The sequence below is a fragment of the Tubulanus polymorphus genome, chromosome 1 (assembly GCF_964204645.1).
Source record: "Tubulanus polymorphus chromosome 1, tnTubPoly1.2, whole genome shotgun sequence".
NCBI lineage: Eukaryota > Metazoa > Nemertea > Palaeonemertea > Tubulaniformes > Tubulanidae > Tubulanus > Tubulanus polymorphus.
In genome coordinates, this window is record NC_134025.1 from 29,291,366 (window position 1) to 29,311,673 (window position 20,308).

The following is a 20,308-nucleotide window of genomic DNA, read 5'->3' on the forward strand; positions in this document are numbered from 1 at the left end:
ATGAAGAAGCAGTAACCCAACAACCGTAGATTCGAAAAACAAGTTAAAACATAGCTGCAAAGCAGCGATAACGGGTTTTCTGGATGCATGTGATCGAAAGGAAAAATTAATTACCGGGTATTCGATGGAAAAATAAAATGAGATGATTTGGATATTATCGGAGCAATCCTCTTTTTGGTTGAATGGTCTAACCCCAGTATAGTCCCCGTGATTTGGAAATTCTCGGAGCCCTCCTTTATTTACTTACTAAATGACGTCACAAACTGTTATTTCGCCGTTGCTTGTTGTCTAACAATTCAATTCAATTCTTTATTTACAGTAACCTAATACGTAATTTTAAGTTTCAAATAGGATGGAAAGTACATTCAGACAATCTGTTGGTTCAGAGAGACCGTTATTACAGTATCAATTTATACATTTCGTTTCGAAGCTGTCAGTTGCCGAATCTGAATGAAGATGAATTTTATTTGACGAAATCGGCGGAAAATAAATGATAATAATAATAATCAACAGAATTTCAAGAGGGTTTTCGACGAAAGTCAGAAAACCCTAATGAAAGATTAAATGAAATAATGCAATAAATACGTATCTATACATATCATGATATCTTCTTAATTAATATCATTTCTTTGCAAAGATCGATTCATAGTGGAATTCTAGACCTCTCAATGTATCATGTATTATTTGCTCTATGGAAGTAAGTGGATATTTGTAACGTTCAATAATTATCAAGTCGTCTAATTGATAATCGTTTTGCGCGTGTTCGTGGCGCAAAGGTCTAATTTCACCTACGCGTAAAAATGATAGAAAACGGTTCCCATGACATTGGCTGCCATGGCTACTGGTATAATATTCATTGGTGATGTATGATTGTCAGAGAGTGATCTCGCTTATAGTTTTTTGTTTAAGATAAGATAATAGTGGCTGCACTGAGGGACGACGTGTACACGGAAGTTTATTCATTATCACACACACACCCGAGGTTCAGCCCAAGTGAAAAAGTGCTAAAATCACGAGGAACAACGCGTATATATATATACAACCAACGAATGATTTATTGTTCATACTTTTTGATGTTCAAGAAAATCCTTTCACTAAATATAACAAATAACATTATTCCTGAAGATGACTATAAGAATGGTCGAAACGTAGAAAATAAATCATTAACTATTGGAAACCTTTTCTTTCTGATATGTGAGATTTTCTACATTACTAAATATATATAACACTGCAAAATTCAATCACATCTAATCAATAATCGTTACGTATATAAACTCATACGAATGCCTGGATTTGACCATAAACAGGACCCGACTTTAAGCTGAAGTTGAATGACATCTTAGTTCGCGACGTTGCAAATCCTTAACTCCACTATCACCGCCGTAAGTTTGTATCAATTCCTCATCGGTGTCACCGGAATCGCTGAAATCTGGTAAGTTCAAATGATCTGTTTTCGAACTAGCTGCTAATTGATCATGATCATCGATGGCATCTCGTGAATTATCATCAACAATGTTTAACTCTGACGAATTATCTATATCCGCGTCACTCAGTTCTGTTGTAACTGTCGCATTTGACGTCACGTCCTTTCCTACTTTCACAACTGATTTTTGCTTTTTCGACGCGCCTTTCTTTTTCGGAGAGGTTTTTGTTTTCGAATGTATCGATCGTTTACCGGGCGATGCTGGAAACGCTTTCACGGGACTGATATGTCTTTGTTTTGAGGATGGTTTCGACGGGGATGACGACTGATTCGGGAAAAACGAAGCTTTCTGTATCGACAACTGCGGCATCGAGGCTTTATCGATAGCGTCGAAATGACAACCGATTAATGTCATTTTTGAGATTCTTTCCGTTTGATTAATATCGTGTTTAGAGCAGCTGCCGATTTTTGAGATTGGTTGCGGTAATGGCGACGCGCCGAGACGTAAATCGGTCAACGTTTCTGTCATGGCGTCGACCGTCATTGAAGTGGCTCTAGATATCTTCGTATTACCGACAGCCTGTTCACGTGACATCGTAAAACCGGATACTTTACGCTTCGATCCCTCGACAGTCACATCTTTCAAACTAGTTTTAGATTTGTTCGTGGTATTGAGAGGATACGTTTCGAAGTGCGCGCGGTTTCCTCGACGACGATATTTCAACGCGCTGCTACAAGCGAACGCTAAAACCTCCGGCGTGGAGCAGCCCTGTTCTCGAGCCCACTCCTCCGCCGTTAAACCGCGCTCTTTGTCTCTGATAGTCAGACAAGCTCGACCGTCTAAAGCTAATATCGACGCGCACGATAAGTTACCTAATTTTGCCGCTACGATGAGGGCGGTGCAACCGGCTTTGTTCTGCTTATCGATACCGAGTCCCAGTCGTCGGAAAGATTTGATGAGTATGTCAATACATTTATCGTTGCCTACTTTAGCGCAATACATGAGCGGAGTTTCACCTGTAATTCATAACCAGAAACAATGATGAATTAATACTTGACAGCTCTATACCGACATTGTATAATCGGTATAAATGGTTATTACAGACTTTACGCAAATCGCTACAACTATCACTTATGCGGTCAATGATTTTACCCATTCAAGCTATTCACAACGAATTCATTCTTTCCGTACCTTGATGATCTGCAATATCGGGGTCGACGTTATTTTTCACTAAAATCTGAACCATATCATTACACCTCAATTCACACGCGTAACTCAGAGCTGTTCTGCCGACGTCGTCCTGGTCATTTACGTTAGCTTTCTTAGACAATAACAGCTGTACTGCTTTACATCTGGTTCTTTCCTCCTAATTTCAGAAATGTAAAAAGTTTTTAGATTCAAACATTGTATATAAATTCATCTAATTCATTTTTCACGACAGGGGATAAGCTGATAACCGGTGTATATACATATAATGTAAATTCGGTGCAAAGGATGCAACAGCCTTTCAAGCTCCTGAACCCTCTAGCTCTCCTGAAATTTACGAAAATTATCAACTCTCATTTCCTTTCCCTTTTTTTCTTCATTTTCCTTTCGTTTTTTCCCTGGTTGCCTGCGACAGCGGCTTCAAGGCTTTGCTTGGCCCGCAGGGTATCTCACTTTAAGTTTCATATATTCTCGATAACAAGATACTAATGAGGCTTTAATGAAGTGTCTAGTCATTCAATGAAGTGTCTAGTCATTCTGTGACCCCCTCCTGGCACCCCGTTCTGGATGTCTGGATTAGTCGCGCCTTCCACCATTCTACGTTATAAAATAGTCTATGCAACCAAGATGGACTTAGACTTGTGTCAGATCTAAGCCTTGACTGAATAACTTTGCGAATCATTATGAGAGAGATAACGATTACGTATCGATACCTGATTTATCAATACTGCAATTAAGATGACACCATGAGCGCCCGCGATATTAATTATCTATAAGTCATAATAAAACATCCTGTACCAATGATGGTATGAAATGGTATCACGTTGCGTTCAAGAAGTGCTGCCAATAATAAATCAATACGGTTGCCTGGTATCGTGCTGAAAATGTAAATCCGACTTCAAATAGCGATCTGTTTTCATTTGTTCTCATCCATCCTCCGCTGCATTCAGTTCAGTTACGGGCGCTAATTAGCACGACTACCGACTGTGGGGTATGATTACATGTAATTAATGTAATCTTTGTTATGCGCAGCCACGATGGAGACAAATTGGTTTGATTACACCTCGAAGTAATCAAACGGATTACTCCAAGATTGCACGTTTAAACTTTTAGCAATTCTCTCTGCAAAATGAATTTTATACTTTTGAGAATAAATACAATTGAGACTACGGCTGAAATCTGAACATACACGTCCAAAATCAACTGTATTACAAGGTCGAGTAATTTCAGGTGATTGATGGTGTAAAAAGCTCATTAATTCATTAGATATTTCTGAATGTAAATGTCAATTTTAAGTGGTTAATTTCAATAGGAATTCATCACGTAATGCGGTTATAAAATGCAGTGTATTTGATGTGTATTTTACACGGGATACACCATGTTCTACGGATCTTCTCCTCCCAACAAATTATTGTTCGCTATATTTGGAGGTTTTAGATTCAGGTTTATTTCGAGGCGGTTAGTTTAAGAATATATCCACTCGTCGAACAGGCGTCGTATTTATGAGACGTTATGAATTGGTGTATATATATAAAAGTCGTAAATGTCACATTAATCGATTTATATAGACTACTTTTTCATATTTCTATATTGAACAACTTCAGCAATGATCGATCAAATCTAATGGTTATAGAGGCGACGTAAAGTATGACTTCAGCTCATCGCTTGCTCTTGTCGTCCAATATGACGTGCGGTGACGTCAGACCAAATCAATCATATCAAAATGTTGATATAGGCTCTATCAATTCAAGTGTTTACGGTTAAAAATAAGAATATATACTTTTAAATCAATGTATTCAATGTTTTATTGAAGAAGATATTGATTAATTATATATCTTTTGAATTCAACAATTTATCGAAATGCCATTGGTCATATCATTTATGTAATATGTCAATCTATGCCTGGAGAAAAGCATCTCATAAACCAGAACACAAGATACCTTTTCGATATTTTACCATTTTCATTGCCATTGATAAGACAATCCGTGGTATGACGATAATCTATAGATAATCCCACATTGATGACGAAAAAAAATGCTACGAAGTCTGAATATCTCGGTACTCCTGAGGAGATCACTATTGGAAAATAGTCGAAACATTGTATAAAAATTACTAGCTCAAGGGAACATTTTCGGACTTAATGTCATTCTTTCATTATCATTGTGGCATTCTCTATTTAGTTTACTACCACACAATCCGAAAACCTACCTTGATGTAGCAGCACCTAATAATAGGCGACTTTCCCTTGAAATCCCTCGTATTGACGACTTCATAATCATCAGGTGCAACAGCATCCAAGATAAACTTTGCGAGATGTACTTTTCCTCTATTTATTGCGTCGAGAAGGTTCGATCCAGCCTGTGACATGTCGTCGTCTACTAAGTCTCTTTTCGCTCGAGTCGGCATTCCTGTCGAGGACAACGTGTACTTCCTATTGTTCTTAGCCAGTTTCTCCTACGTCACAAACCGCGCTGTCGCGTACAGTTCGTTATCACCGCTGTTTCAATATGTTATTAAGATACTAACGACACGATCGAGAATTGTTACTTTCTTCGACAGGAAATTGCATGCGACCGAACATCGCCATCTCTTACATATACATTAGCTGAATTGAACAGCGACTAGTAGCGACGATCAGACGTCGATTCCTCCTCCTGAAATAGATATATAATCTATCATTATTTCTATATGGTCGTAATCGCATTTGAGGCAAACATTGATTTTCTAATTATCCGACAAAAACTTCTCGTTATCGTTTCCTGCGTCGAAGAAATGATGATTCTTGTAAATCGTTGCAGCAAGAAGATGATGCGTATTTCCTCGCTATATAGTTTTGGTATTTGCCGTTATCACGAGAAAATGAATAACACGTATATATTTATCTATTGAATTGAAGAGACATGATTCAATAATCAATCGTTATATTTATACAATATATATTAGCGAGCTATTCGCGTTTGGAAAATATCGATATATTTTTCAAACTTAAAAATGAAAATTTGTATTACGTGTTTTGACGGGGATTTTGTATGAATTAACGTACTCATTTTTGGACTAATATGAATATAGATGATATTATTTTGTTTATTTTTCTGTCGAAGTAACAACATGGAGAGAGTATTTTTACGTAACTACATTTTGAAAGCTGTTCAAATGGTTGTCGTAAGATTTTTACACGTACATCTAATAGATTCTGCAATTTCCAGTTAGCTACTATAGGAAATTAGAAAATCGGAAACTGTAACCCGTACGGCGCGTTCTGTTGTTTGAACGAGGAATTAATCAAATCAGGTAAACATTGATTATGGAAAGCAAATAGATATTGGAAGCGGCAAGCGCTAATTAACCAATGCCTTATACCCGACAGTTGTCATTAGAAACGAAACAATTACCAATTACCTGACCTTAAGACGACGTACGCAACGTGACCTGCTGGGGCACGGTATCGGGTTCGTGACCTGCTGGGGCACGGTATCGGGTTCGTGACCTGCTGGGGCACGTTATCGGGTTCGTGACCTGCTGGGGCACGGTATCGGGTTCGTGACCTGCTGGGTCACGGTATCGGGTTCGTGACCTGCTGGGGCACGCTATCGGGTTCGTGACCTGCTGGGGCACGGTATCGGGTTCGTGACCTGTTGGGGCACGCTATCGGGTTCGTGACCTGCTGGGGCACGGTATCGGGTTCGTGACCTGCTGGGGCACGGTATCGGGTTCGTGACCTGCTGGGGCACGGTATCGGGTTCGTGACCTGCTGGGGCACGGTATCGGGTTCGTGACCTGCTGGGGCACGGTATCGGGTTCGTGACCTGCTGGGGCACGGTATCGGGTTCGTGACCTGCTGGGGCACGGTATCGGGTTCGTGACCTGCTGGGGCACGGTATCGGGTTCGTGACCTGCTGGGGCACGGTATCGGGTTCGTGACCTGCTGGGGCACGGTATCGGGTTCGTGACCTGCTGGGGCACGGTATCGGGTTCGTGACCTGCTGGGGCACGGTATCGGGTTCGTGACCTGCTGGGGCACGGTATCGGGTTCGTGACCTGCTGGGGCACGGTATCGGGTTCGTGACCTGCTGGGGCACGGTATCGGGTTCGTGACCTGCTGGGGCACGGTATCGGGTTCGTGACCTGTTGGGGCACGGTATCGGGTTCGTGACCTGCTGGGGCACGGTATCGGGTTCGTGACCTGCTGGGTCACGGTATCGGGTTCGTGACCTGCTGGGGCACGGTATCGGGTTCGTGAAGGCATTTCTAAACATTTGATATCGTTTTTTATGGGATTGAATTATGTGGGTTTTATCTATTTTGTGACATTTCATTCCACCCGATTTAGTAGTACAGCAGAATCAATGACTTAACTAATAGATATCAAAGTAAGCTTGATGTATATATATATATGTCATATGCCAAAGGCATTTCCAGTCTGTTCAATTTAGACAAGAATAGATACCCAGCATTACTGCTTGTGACTGAATTATAGAATACGGCATAGAGCGTTTCGTGAGTCGACGATTTTCACTCATTCATCTCAAAATTAAAATTGTCCAGTTTACGAAAAGCGCGGCAGAATACAACAACATGCTGTGAATGAGACTTGATCGCATTATATTCTATAGCGTTCCATTTTTTTGTACACAAATTAATCAATTTTTCAATGTAAATAACACCAGAACATTCAATTCGTGTATTAATTGTATTAGCCAATTTCTTTCGGAAATATGATTGATTCAGGCAGCTGTATCGGATTGATAAAACGGAGAGGACTTACCCTTACCCTTCGTTGTGTGTTGTTCCTGATCAATGTCGCTCGACTACAGATTTATCAGACGCGCCGATTAAAAGATACGGATAGAAGTTACTATGGTAACACCTGTCTTTACTCTTTCTATGAAATGCTGATGATGTTGCCGGTATAGATGTGCTATGCGTATAATCTATGGTTGATTTTTTCAAAAATATTCTGAGGGTATAGTTGCTTATCTTGGAAGATTACGATCGCTGGTATCGGGCGACAAAATTTTTTTAGGCAACATTTCCGCTTATCTACGCCTGATATTCGTGACATTTAGATTGTGCTAAGATTAATGTCTTATAGAAGACGTTATTCTTGCTGATCCCAGAATTAATTTATTGTTGCCTCTTTTTTGCCTAAAACCAAAGTAATACAAAAGTTTAAACGTAACTGGTTTGGTTGTTATCAAGTGCTTCACGTATAAAGGCGTGATATTAACCATTCGTACATGTATACGCCTAACGTGATGAGAAATATAGGAATCAGAGTCATTCCTCTACGTCATCGTGATTAGAAATACTTGTTCTATCAAATGCGTCTTGTCTGACAGTCGTTTATACATCTTCTTGAAGAAAAATCTTCTTTAAAACGTTTCCTGAAGCATCAGGTTAAAGATTCCATCCAGGTTTACGAGATGAAACATTAGAATAAGAACAATTCTTTACAATAAGTGTATTTTATTGTTTCCAATCAAATAATTATACGCCGATATCGGGAACAGCTTCATAATAGCAGCCATCTTGGTTATAATGAAACACGTTGATCATTCCACATCGCGCCACGTGGTTTCCGCTGTTGATTTGTTTACCTCCTTTCGCTCCTGAACATTGAGTTTGATGAACGTCATTCTCCCATTTACCCGTGTCTTTCATGAAAACCTTCGAAAAATGAAAATAAAACATTAACTGCAACGTTGAGGATTGCGGCCTTACTGGGGAGTTTTCTACCCTTCATCAATAAACCCGTGGGATCCGAATCCGCTACTTCATCGTTAAATTATCGTTTTGCAGCGAAACAAAGATAATTGGTCGTAGACCAGTGCTAAATATCGGTTTTGGAACTGAAAATTTCTAACGGATTAACTGTGATTTAGGTTTACCCTCTCACGACACATTAGTCATAATGTTCGATATTTATCATTCTCCATTTGGCGGTTACTGACCTTGAATTCAAACATTCCATCGATCGTCTGTTCGCAGTTCACATCGGCATCAAACATCCAATAGTCGTCGCCGTATTTATTGAGTGGCGTATAACCGAATCCATACAGTTTCACTGTAGGATCTTTCCACATTTTACTTTCGCCTTTAGGTTTACTGAAATAGGCATCAAAATCTGCGAGTGAATTATCGTTACCAATAGAATCCTTATTTTATTAGGAAGGAGTATTGTTTGATTATATTAATGAAATGTGGTGACCTTGTAGATGGTTCCGATCTTCAATAACACGTGAAAGACTAAAACTCATACTTGTTTATTATGTTGCCACAACTTACACGTTCGTAGTCGGAGTTAACGGGGTCCCGGCAGCTTCCCCGAGATGACGAACGGCATATTGATCAAATTCCGGTCCCCACCAGTCTAGGTATTTGTCTTCCTTTGTCCATCTACTATATTTGACGCTCAATGAGAAATATTCTGGATTGATGTTGTGTTTTATGGCAATGGCACACGGGTCTTTACTAGCGTCACCGGGTTTACATACAGGTCGTGACGTACCTGCGAAACATTTGGATAAAATGACTTTACATCTAAATATTTCATCGCTGGATGAGTGTTGCTAAGTTCTCCGCGCATTTGAAAAAAATATCGCATACAACATTATTTTCTTGCTTCTGGCTTTAACGCAATCAATTTGTTTGTATATCCCTTCATATTTCAAAAAATTCTTCATTTACGCAAACAATCAATAGTGCAATATTATGCAGGATGAAGCCTACCTCCTCGGATGAACACATTATCACTGCCTTTCGGAATCTGGACGAATATTATCGTGCGTCTCCAGTTACCCGCTGACCAAACACTGGTAAAACATAGAACTAACAGTACTAAACCCGGTGTTAGTGACATTTTCACAACGCTATCTGAGGCCACGATCGTGTAGAATTCGTTCTATAAATAGAGAAGGAGAAGAGACGATATCATGATGTAAATTGTGATATCTGAAACTGCGGAGATATCGCGTGAAATGCGAGGAACATATGTCCTATTCACGACCCGGAAGAGACGAAGTAGGCGAGATTTTTGGTCAGGAAATATCGGTGCAAACGCATTAGCAAAATAAACTGACTCATCCGCAAACTACAGGCAGCGGCTGCGATAAGGGCCAGATAAATAATCAACATGAATTACGTAATTTCAGAGCGAAAAAAAATGCTATTTTCATTGAATTTGCGTTAGATTGAGCGGAACAGTGGCAGCGTTACGACGGACTCTGACTATATAGAGAGTTTTTGTCTCATCGGAATTTTGACGAACCTAAAAACCTCACTCGATAGAGACATTCTTTAGAGGAATGTATTTTCTCCGTCATCTCGGCCCGTTTCGAGATGCTTTATATTCGTTTAATATTCAGTAAACAATTTAAGTAAATATCGATACATTAGAATAGGGGGTACTCAAACGTTTAAGTTGTCGAAATGTAAACAAAACGAAATGACGTCGATGTATTTCCGCAATGAAACGCGATATCTAAACGGCAAGGTGAATTAAACGAAGTGCCATTACGATAGACTCCGTGTCGTGAATAGTTCTATATTCCCTTCAATTTACAGCACGCGACTATTCGCGTGTTCCCATCGTCCAAAACACCACTCTGTGATTTATCGTCGAATAATATCTCGGGAAACTATAATTTCCAAAGTATAATCAAAGAATCGGCGAAACTGATCATTCTTCAACCTGTGGAGTTATACGCAGATTGATGTGCGAAGATTATGATGGCGAAATTTAAATAACAATATTGCCTGCGAATAAAATTCCAGCGAGCATGATTATGGAGGTGAAGATTTAATTAAAGCCACACTCGCCATTTCCGTCTAGGTCCTCACTGTCGAAGACTGATAGTTTTCGTGGCAATAACATTCAATATCAGGACGCGGTAACAATTGGAGAATTTATCGAAACGTTTTCACCTGATGATGCCATGATTAGCTTAAGAATGTTGGCCTGGATTTGGATCAGCGTTACAGCATTATCCGGCGCTACGTACGGTTTTTCGGGTAAGGATGATATATTTACTCCTTATTTCTGCAATCTTCTTTTTGACAAAATAAACCAAGCTACCGATCAACATCACCGCTTACGAACTTGACTATTTCATCGGAATTGAAATTTTAATATTCTTAGCATAAACATCATGGAATTGAACAGAAAATTGAGATGATCCTGTCGTTTTATCTGAAATGCATCTCCGCATTTTATTTCGTCATTGTGGTCGATAAAATCGCCGTCAAAAGCGAAGATAATTTGGTATTTCTTATCTACTATTTCCAGGGTATTGTTTTCCTACTGATAAAATGCGCGTTAAACCAAAACATTATTTAGAATCGTTGAATTATATTTCGATCGATGATGTTGCCTCTGAAGGACAGTGCAGAGACGCTTGCATATCGGCATCGACTTACATCTGTCGCTCAGTTGAGTACACGAAGCGCAAACGGTGTCGACAATCGCTTTCCGACTCAGTTGAATGGCCAGACCGTTTAAAAACATCGAACGATAACAATTTCTCTGAACGGGAATGCGCAACTAGTTAAGTATCTTTCATTCAATCGCATTGAGGACGCTCTAAGGGGCGTAGACAGACTTCAGTTTAGACAGTAAGTTAATAACCCGCTATAAACAAAGTATAAAGATTAAGAAGCGAATACTATTTTATCAAAAATCGAAATGAAAAGAAACGACGTCTCGAACTCTCGCTAGGGATCATAAACGTCGAAATGTCGGCTCTTTTGATTTTAAGTTTTTGACAAATCAAATCCGTATATAACGGGTTACAAACTGATTCTCCACGCCAGAGTGAGGCTATTTTACTATTCAGTTTGGGTAGGTTCTTTAGACTTTTTTGGTTTCGAAATGTTTGACAACTAGAATTCTCAATGAAATTGGTGATAACCCATAACCTTTGACTTCCTTCGCGTTTTACAATGAAGTTGATACATGGATGTTGTATCCGTCCCCTGAACTTGTAACGAGGTTCCACTGTATTTAATTTTTTCACTCAAAGGGCGGACATTTCGAACCCAACGAACCCAACGAACCTCTCAGCTACGCCCCTGGTTATTTTCACCAAACTCCTGCAACGCGACTGACTGATCGCGTTGATATTCTTCATCTCTTCTAAAATTGTGTTATTTTAATCGTTTTTAGATGAGTTTCTTATGACGCACGTAATCGGGACATCGTTTGGACCGCCTCGGAATCAAATCGAATACGATTTCAGAGTTTACTCGACAGTTAGCGAATCGAGCACGAGGGTCTGCGCAATGAGATGCGCACAACAGTCGAATTGTCAATATTTTGCTCATTGCGCGACTGATAAATCGTGCCACCTAGCGGCATATATAAGCGGAACAACACCAATGGTCGATATATTCACTCTGAAGGATAAGTGTAAATTGCGAGCGAAGTTATCCGTGACGGCTAAATAATTTGTTTTCAATGATTAAACCACTTAGACAATCCAACACTAAGAATGAAAATAGAGCTCGAAATGTTTCCTTGAGCCAGAACGTTTCGACTTTATCTTAATACACAGCCATCTTCCGGTATTCCTATAAGTAACTGTTAGGCCATTTTTTACAATAAGTTGGATTACGGATTCGATGGACTTGAAATGATTGCGGAAGCGGGAAAAAATAAGAAAAAAAATATTTTTTTGTTTTTAAACTTGAATTCATTGCTTATTCAGTGATCGGGGAGGGGGATAAAAATCACTTTATTTTGGAGGTCTACGTTGTCTATTTATTACCTACACGTATAACTGACGCCACCATTTATTGAACGATCCTGACAAATATATCCATTAGAGCACCATTGTCCGCCCCAACTTTATAAATTTGTGTGTGATATCAAAAGATCGTGTGGCAGTTGAAAAGATTATGAATGGCTATTTTTATTTTCATCTATGTTTTAGAAATAGCGGCGGGAAAAAAATATAAGAATATTTTTTTAATTTTTGTATTTAGTATTTAGTAGTATTTATTCATCATTTGGTTGTTACATTATTACATGATTGATATTATATAATATACAGAGAAACAATGTAACAAGAAAATGTGGGCTACACTTAGAGATCACAAGGATTTTATACTAAGAATTAGAAGAATTCTGCGGCGGATCCGTAATCTTTCTAATGATAAAAACGGCCTTAGCCGAAACTATCTATAAAACTGTTAAGGAAACATTTCAGACCCTATTTTTTCATTCTTAATGTTGTGTTTTATGTGAACTTGCATTTAGGTTCTTCTTTCTTGGGTGGAATCTAAAATCATGTTACCATCTAAATCTGTCCAATAATAATCTCATTGAAATCTACAGACGTTACGCACAGTGCCACCTTCTAACGTGTTTATTCATATGGGAATTTCAGCGGGTCGTTTTTAAATGACAATTTCAAAATTAGAAAAAAATGTATTGGTTGGCTATACGGTAATTCTAATTTGACAGCTCATAGAAAAACTATTCGCAAAATCGACAACACACGGGGTTCGAACGCAAGCGGCGAGAAAATGACGTATCGCCCTTAATTTGAATAACAATTACTCGTGAAATAAAATTCCTCACGGCGTCATGGCTTGTTTTCATTGTGTCTTAAAGTTTAATTACGCTCGTAGCGCTTATGAGATTTTTTGCATGCAAAAAATAATGAATTGGTAGATTAAAAACTTTGCGCCATTTCAAAAGAAGCAAACACGTTGAGAGCGTATGTTTGGAGAGAGCTCTAGTTTTAATAGAACCGACAGAATAATATGTACTATGATGGATACATTATCTCGAATCGGAGTTTTTTTGGTAATAGTTATGTGCAGAAATCACGCAATTTCCACATCTCCGTACGATGGTGAGTAGAATCGCATTTATTAGTTCGTGTTTTATTATTCGAAATATAGCTGTCAAAACCATAGCCGTGAAACCGATTACAGTTCCACAATTCTGGGTTAAAACTTTACTTAACAGTTAAGTCAACCCGTACCGCTGCTGTGGCAATCGAGGATTCCACTCATGGCAGGCGAGGATCCACCAGGTTCCCAATTGTGTTAACTAAGAGTTAACTCAAACTCACTGATATGAAACTGGATCCCGATGTTATCAGAAACGTCTCTACCGTTATCACCTTATTACAATTAATGAATGTTTATGTTTTGAAATAACCATTTTAGGTATGTGTGTTCCCATTGATGCAATGATCGAGTATCCTCAACACTACCTGAATAGTTACAACTTCAATGTACTAACTGGTGTAATGACTCGCCAGGAATGCATTAACGCCTGTTACGTAGCCAAAGATTATATTTGCCGTTCAGCTGAATTTGTTAATGATTTCGCAAGTTGTCGCCATTCTTTAACGAACGCAAAGGAGAAACCCGGACGATTAATAAGCGCTATTTCAAGCGACTATTTGGAAAGACGATGTGCTAGTGGTAAGCATGAGAGTGTGGTAGAATCCGTTATGAAGCTGTATTTTTGGTATTTTGTGGGCTATGATTGCCACATTAAATGGTCCAGGTTTGAGTATGATAAGCAAGACCGCCGTAGAGGTGAACAACGACCAAACTGTTTGGTGTCTAAGTAAACTCTGATTTATTTATCTACTCGCTACAGCATAAATTCATGCGGGGCTTACATAGGCGGGGTTAAGAAGGTAACTGACATATAACAATTCCCGACATATTTAAAGTAAACACAATTTTGTCTTATAGATTCGACGATGGTAAACAGTATGATTGGAACATCATTTGGATTACAGACTGAAGTTCATAAAGCAACGACATCAACTTTCATGATATATGCTACTGCATATTCGATAAGAAGTACTACGGCTTGTGCGGTATGGTGCTCTCGACAAGCGAAGTGTCAGTATTTTGCGTATTGCGCCACGGAATTGACCTGCCATCTGGCGGAAACCAACGACTCCCCAAATAATGTTGACATTTTAACGTTTACTAACTGTAAAGTAAAAGCAAAATTATCGGTTAACTACAAATCGAATATTTGATCATTTTCAACACCAGCCACTTCATTCCGTTCTACAAACGTAAGCTTTCTTTAATGTAACAATATCGTTTCAATAAAACAATTAAATAACTCGAGGTTTTTCTTATCATTCTGACGACCATGGGAATTACCGATGGTGCCATTGGTTACCTCAATGAGACATAGCAACTGTTTCTAAGAGTAACGCGTGCAATGGGACTTGATTGTGGATTGTTTTGTTTTCCGCGAAAAAGAAAAAAAGTCGGAATATCATCCTCCGATCCTGATGTACGACCGGCCCCGATCGACACACGAAACAGCAAGTCCGACTCTTTGATGCTGCAACGCAATCAGAAAACGATGGCGTCGTTCGATGTTAAAAATCAGCCTAGACACGCCTGCCGTCGGACGAAGGGTCGGAAAGGACTAGGTGACGGAGATCTGGGCACCACTATCTTTCATTCGCACGTTCGATTAGTTTTGAGAGCCAAATCCGCTGACTCACAGGTCTGTTTAAGATATGATCTTATTCTCATATAGAATTCTTACAAAATGAATGATTAACGGCTTGATATAGCTGATCCTCATAGATGACACATAATGATGTATTGCTTTAAAAACAGCCCTCTGATATCAAAGAAAGAAAATATGAAGAATATTACTTAAGAATTTGCAAAAACCTTTTTCCTAAAAATTTCCACGATCTCAATTCAGAAGAAAATATGAGATATTTATATATGTTTAAAGGATTCGATCTCCGATGATTCGTATGATGACTTATGGAGTTTAGGTCCCGGTCCTATTACACGCTTCAGAGGTTGGATGGAACGAATACGCGAGAGAAGAGATCTACTCAAAGAAATTACTCAATCGGTAAGAATTAATCATCTAAATATCCAGTAAATTGTTATCAATAACGAGGACTCTGTGTTACCAACTATCCCGCTAGATGGCGTGCGTAACTATAGGACATAGGACAACCCGAGCAAATAAGTTCATTTTCAAATAAATCTTCGTTTTAGCTTCCCAGAAATAAGACAAATCATGTCTCTTGATAAACTTTAGATAGATTAGCTCGATTTGTCATTCATCTCCAATAGAATTTGAGAAATTATGGAAATATTTTGATTGAATCTGAGAATCGTTGTCCGAACGCACGCTATCGACACCTGGTGGGTCCTCGCTTGCCACAAGCGGAATCCTCGATTGCCACAGTCGACTGAGGAGTCCTCATTATTCACCCCACATTTTTGATCCGTCATTCATTTCTCCTGTGTGATCAATTTTCCAGAATGAGATACGATCGACAGTGAAAGGAAGGATGCGCCAGGCTGCGATGGTTATTGGTTTTATTCCATTTCAAATAGATTTTCTTGACAATCCTCAATGAATCGATTTGTTTAACATTATTTTGCTTAAGCACTGCTGATTGGATATTTGATTTCAAGTAAAAACTAATTTGTCACGCGCTTACAATGTTTCGTTTCTGTTTTCATCCGAACTATCCTATACTCCACTCACTGATCTGTTGGGGAAAATCCAAATCTTACACCCGAGAGTGTTTTTCTGTTTCACCAGGAGGATTTCGACCGATTCTTACGAGGCATTCTCGCTTATACAGGACACAACTGATCTAAGCGAGAAAAGTACGATTAGTTGTTTTACTAGGCTGTAGAATATGGCTGTCCTGTTATACATGTTATACACAATTTTCCACAGTGCGGAACCAATAAAGCTCTCGTGTAGATTATTTATGCTCATAAGTCTGGTACTATGAGTTTCGCTAGGGTAAATTTCTTATCACAAAATTACAGGCGCCATTTTTGTTGCGTCGCTTTTTCGTAGTGAGAATTCAATTCGATGACGCGATCCCATCCATCAATTCGCATATCGACAGCCGCTTTTGGCGAGGTCTTTTAATTAAACACGAATTACGTGTCGGAAAGGGCTAAAAATAATTGAAACCGTCACCGCCGAGGAGAACATTCAATAAAACCCAACGCAGCAAACCATATCCTATATCATACGATATAGCAACGTGATCGGGGCATCAGAAAGCTGTAATTTATAGTTGATAGCAATCTTTGCTTGAATTCACGCGGGATTCGGTTGTAAAATGCGCTTTATCGATGTCGTTAACGACAAAAGGCGAGATTAAAAATAGATTGATCTCGAATCAAACAGAAATGTCAATACGGAGCTGACGCAAACAGATATCACTGCTATAACGAACGGATACAAGCAATCATTTCATTCGAAATTAACTCAATATGCAAACAATTCGATTCCTCGTTCCAAGCGTTTCAATGTATTTGTGTCGATCTGCAACTTTTACTGAGTATTTCCATCGATTCACCTCATCGTTTATTGATAAAGCATATCCCTTGATTTAGGAGCAACCGCCCAGTTGATAGCAACAAGATCATATTTGACACCTGATCTGTAGAAAGCGAGTTCCAAACATCGTCTCCTCCATTTTGATAGATAAATTCTGATTTTAATCTTCTAAATTAGTACATAGTGGTTTTTGTCATATAAAAGATCTCACAGATAAGGCGAGAATGATTTATGATTTGTAGATTGATAAATGAACTGCATTTTATCATTAGTTTAAATCACGTCAATACTTAATTGTAATAGATGTTGCATAAATAGTTTTTTTTCGATTCCAACCTGTGTCTATTTTCTTTTCTATGAATAATTCACTATATGTTGGGTAATCGCGGGGATTTTTTAAAGAAGCGACATTTGCTCGATATGTGCCCGTTATTTATCATTTGCCGTTTCACCAATCAGAAGCAATAGATAAAATTAGATGAATACGATCGACGTGGAACCACCGATCTTAAGTCGGATTATGTTCCGGGATTGGGTTTCTACGGGCGGCCGTTGCTCCACGACATCCAGGGATTTCTCGTCCATTTGACAGATGTTTTGTAGCTGACAACAAATCGATGGCGGCCGCGATTGGTTTAAAATTTGCTCTTAACGACAAGAAGCACCAGTTGATGCCAAAATTAACAATGGCGATGACAAGATGCTACCTGATACTTCTACCGATAGTAAGAGAAGATATTGAGACCGGGTCGACGGGTAATTGAAGCGCGTATTCTGTCACGATACTGAACACTTAAAAGGCTTTGTCGAGCAGTTTCTAATTACTGCAATTACGATTGGAATTCGCACTGAGAAACTTATTCAACACGCTACCCGTTAATGATTACTATCGCTTTAATTCAGGTAGGATTTCTAAGGCGCTCATCAGATTTATTCACTGTTCATTGCCGGCACGAAATGTAGAGGTTTAGTTATCTAAATATCGTCTAGATGCGGGACGCATTATTGTACTCGGCTGTTTTAGAAGTCGGATTACACGCATAGTACTGACATTTTACAGGATTTGTTGAATGCGTTTAGTTTAGGGACATCTAGATAAAACAACGGGAAAACTTGCCTGCTCTTTTCAAATGGTAATCAATTCATGAACAACAATCGTTTTATTTTCGATACATCGCTGGAAGTAGAGTCGAGTTGAATTTAATTGAATGAATTTAATTTGTTACGGTTGGAAGTCGATTAGTTGCAGACGGTGTATATGACTTAACGCTATCGACAGTTCTGTCGACATTGCAAGAATGCTGAGCCACAAAAGTATAATTCTTCGAGTTGTTCTTCGTTCATCAATTTATAACATTCGCCGGAGCAGCGATTCGAAGTGTTTAATGGCTCGATGATACATTTATAAAGCGATCTTGAAAGCGAAGACTAGTTAGTTGTTTTTCTATATGCTGAATGTATACGAACAGACGATGGATGGCTATCCGCCCTGTTAGTGGTTCTCTGTTTAAACGGAGGGATATCCCACCGGTACTTCTTCTTTTGTTTCTGATCGTTCTGATAATGTTGACTTTATCGCAAATCCTTGTCGTCCACAATAGTCGTTACGGACGCGGCATTGCGCATATCAGAAAACTTCAAATGGAATTGCGAGAATTCGACGCTACGATAAAAAGTCTGATTAGACAGAACATTCCATCGGTGGAACTTCACGAGAAACTACTGCAGAACGAGATTAACAAAAGCAAATTTCGGAGGATAATCAGCAATTCGAAAAAAATTAGGATTATTCCTAAGTTTTTCTGGGGATTCAGGAAGCATAATTTGGCATTCGATCGAAGTTTACGATATTCCATGAATGATGACATTACTAAGGATTTAAGTCGACATTTGAGGAAATACCATCAGCAGAAAATGGCATATTGCGAGGCGATTCCCCCGAGTTTAGGTAAGTTTAACCAAATACTAAAACACGGATGTTTTTTTTAAGTCAGTTCTAAGGTTTGGTATCGATATATCATACAAAGTATAGCCAAGCGTGGATTGACTACGTGATGTACTTTCTTCGGAGTTTCTGATATGATCGTCTTCTATTTGCGGATATGTTGCGCATTAAGATCCTTTGAAGACGGTGCGTGTAGCTTCATCGATTCAGACGGTTCTATACCCGTCGATTTTACGTTTGGCAGTGATATTTATTCGATAGAATGTTTATACGAAGCTGAAATCTGTAGGTAGGCTGCGTTATACACAAGACCTCTCCTAGTCCCCTAGCACTCCTTTCTTCACATGACGGTCGTATTTGCTGAAATATACGTTTATAAGCAAACACTTACGTCTACTCGACTAGGAATAATGAAATCAATTTCGGAAAAATCCATAATTTCCTCCCGAAGACCACAGCGAGTTGGAGAATGATATCGGAGAGACGTAAGACGTGTAGAAAAAGTATAAATTCGCGGTAATTCAACTGCGAAGGACGAAAACAAATCTATAAAGCGATTTATACATGGGATATTCAGTTTTGTCTGTTTGGCACTCTCGAATATCTATTCATTTTTTGCCAGCTCGTTACCGACTCGTTCTGTTTTTCTATATGCATAAAATGGTGTTATTTTTAGCTGCAGGACGATGCTCCCAATTACCCGATCCATCATCGTATATGAATCTACGAAGCTTCTACTGCAATAAACAGATAAAAACATTAATCAATGAGATTCCTATCGATTTCTGAGGAAATTGGTTGCACTTCGACCGTCCGCTCTCTAAATCCCGCTTTATTAGGTTAACCGTAGACGTCCAGAATCAAGCTGCACTGTTTCCAGTTGAAATCTAGCTCTAAAGGTGAAATGTGCATTAATTTGCCCTTATAAGTTCTTTTAAAAATCCACTATTTTTTATTCAACATTTTTTGCTACAATATTCTTCATTTCCCAGTACTTCTTATATCTGAATTTAAAATCAACCCGTAATGCCGACCCCAAATGATAACTGTTCATTTCTTATGTTATTCTTTACCGAGCAGCACGGTCTACATGAGGTGGCATAGGTTTTGTTGATAAAGATGACCTTGATTTGAATTTTCCAGCCTGATATGATATACGGTCAGTTATAAGATTAGTTCATCCATCATTTGACCGTAAGATATCGATGATTCTGAAAGTGATGCAAGTTGCCAGGGATCCCTCATCCGCCATCTATCTATTGAAACGATGTGAATAAACGTCAGTAGCAACGATTATTCTTGCCTGATAACAACAGATGATGCTTAAAGCATAAGACAGTCGCATCGTTAATTCATAAAGCTGTAAGACTCGAACCGCCTGCGCTCCAAGTGGTGAATGTCCATAGTTTC

General features: G+C 39.0%; 4 protein-coding genes across 5 annotated transcripts; 2 read left to right on the plus strand and 2 right to left on the minus strand.

The window, feature by feature from the left end:
• Positions 1 to 1,316: 1,316 nt before the first annotated feature.
• Positions 1,317 to 5,217, minus strand: LOC141915347 (uncharacterized). Its single transcript, XM_074806844.1, has 4 exons — positions 5,157 to 5,217; positions 4,839 to 5,038; positions 2,616 to 2,790; positions 1,317 to 2,440 (listed from the first exon to the last, which is right to left on the minus strand). The coding sequence occupies exons 1-4, from the start codon at positions 5,215 to 5,217 to the stop codon at positions 1,317 to 1,319; spliced, it is 1,560 nt and encodes a 519-aa protein (XP_074662945.1).
• A 2,859-nt stretch (positions 5,218 to 8,076) lies between these two features.
• On the minus strand, positions 8,077 to 10,756 carry LOC141914726 (alpha-amylase-like). The gene is made up of 5 exons (XM_074806001.1): positions 10,631 to 10,756; positions 9,360 to 9,531; positions 8,916 to 9,138; positions 8,582 to 8,735; positions 8,077 to 8,297 (listed from the first exon to the last, which is right to left on the minus strand). Exons 1-5 carry the CDS (start codon positions 10,712 to 10,714, stop codon positions 8,118 to 8,120), a joined length of 813 nt encoding a protein of 270 aa, XP_074662102.1. The 5' UTR covers positions 10,715 to 10,756; the 3' UTR covers positions 8,077 to 8,117.
• On the plus strand, positions 9,833 to 14,726 carry LOC141914727 (uncharacterized). 2 transcript variants are annotated; one of them, XM_074806004.1, is made up of 6 exons: positions 9,833 to 10,640; positions 10,915 to 11,172; positions 11,791 to 12,033; positions 12,883 to 13,483; positions 13,803 to 14,063; positions 14,343 to 14,726. In XM_074806004.1, the coding sequence occupies exons 1-4, from the start codon at positions 10,565 to 10,567 to the stop codon at positions 12,906 to 12,908; spliced, it is 603 nt and encodes a 200-aa protein (XP_074662105.1). In that variant the 5' UTR covers positions 9,833 to 10,564; the 3' UTR covers positions 12,909 to 13,483; positions 13,803 to 14,063; positions 14,343 to 14,726. The 2 variants fall into 2 exon arrangements, with proteins under 2 accessions (XP_074662105.1, XP_074662103.1); XM_074806002.1 differs by having other exon boundaries at positions 11,791 to 13,483.
• A 250-nt stretch (positions 14,727 to 14,976) lies between these two features.
• Positions 14,977 to 16,006, plus strand: LOC141915357 (uncharacterized). Its single transcript, XM_074806854.1, has 3 exons — positions 14,977 to 15,123; positions 15,364 to 15,489; positions 15,908 to 16,006. The coding sequence occupies exons 1-3, from the start codon at positions 14,977 to 14,979 to the stop codon at positions 16,004 to 16,006; spliced, it is 372 nt and encodes a 123-aa protein (XP_074662955.1).
• Positions 16,007 to 20,308: the final 4,302 nt, after the last annotated feature.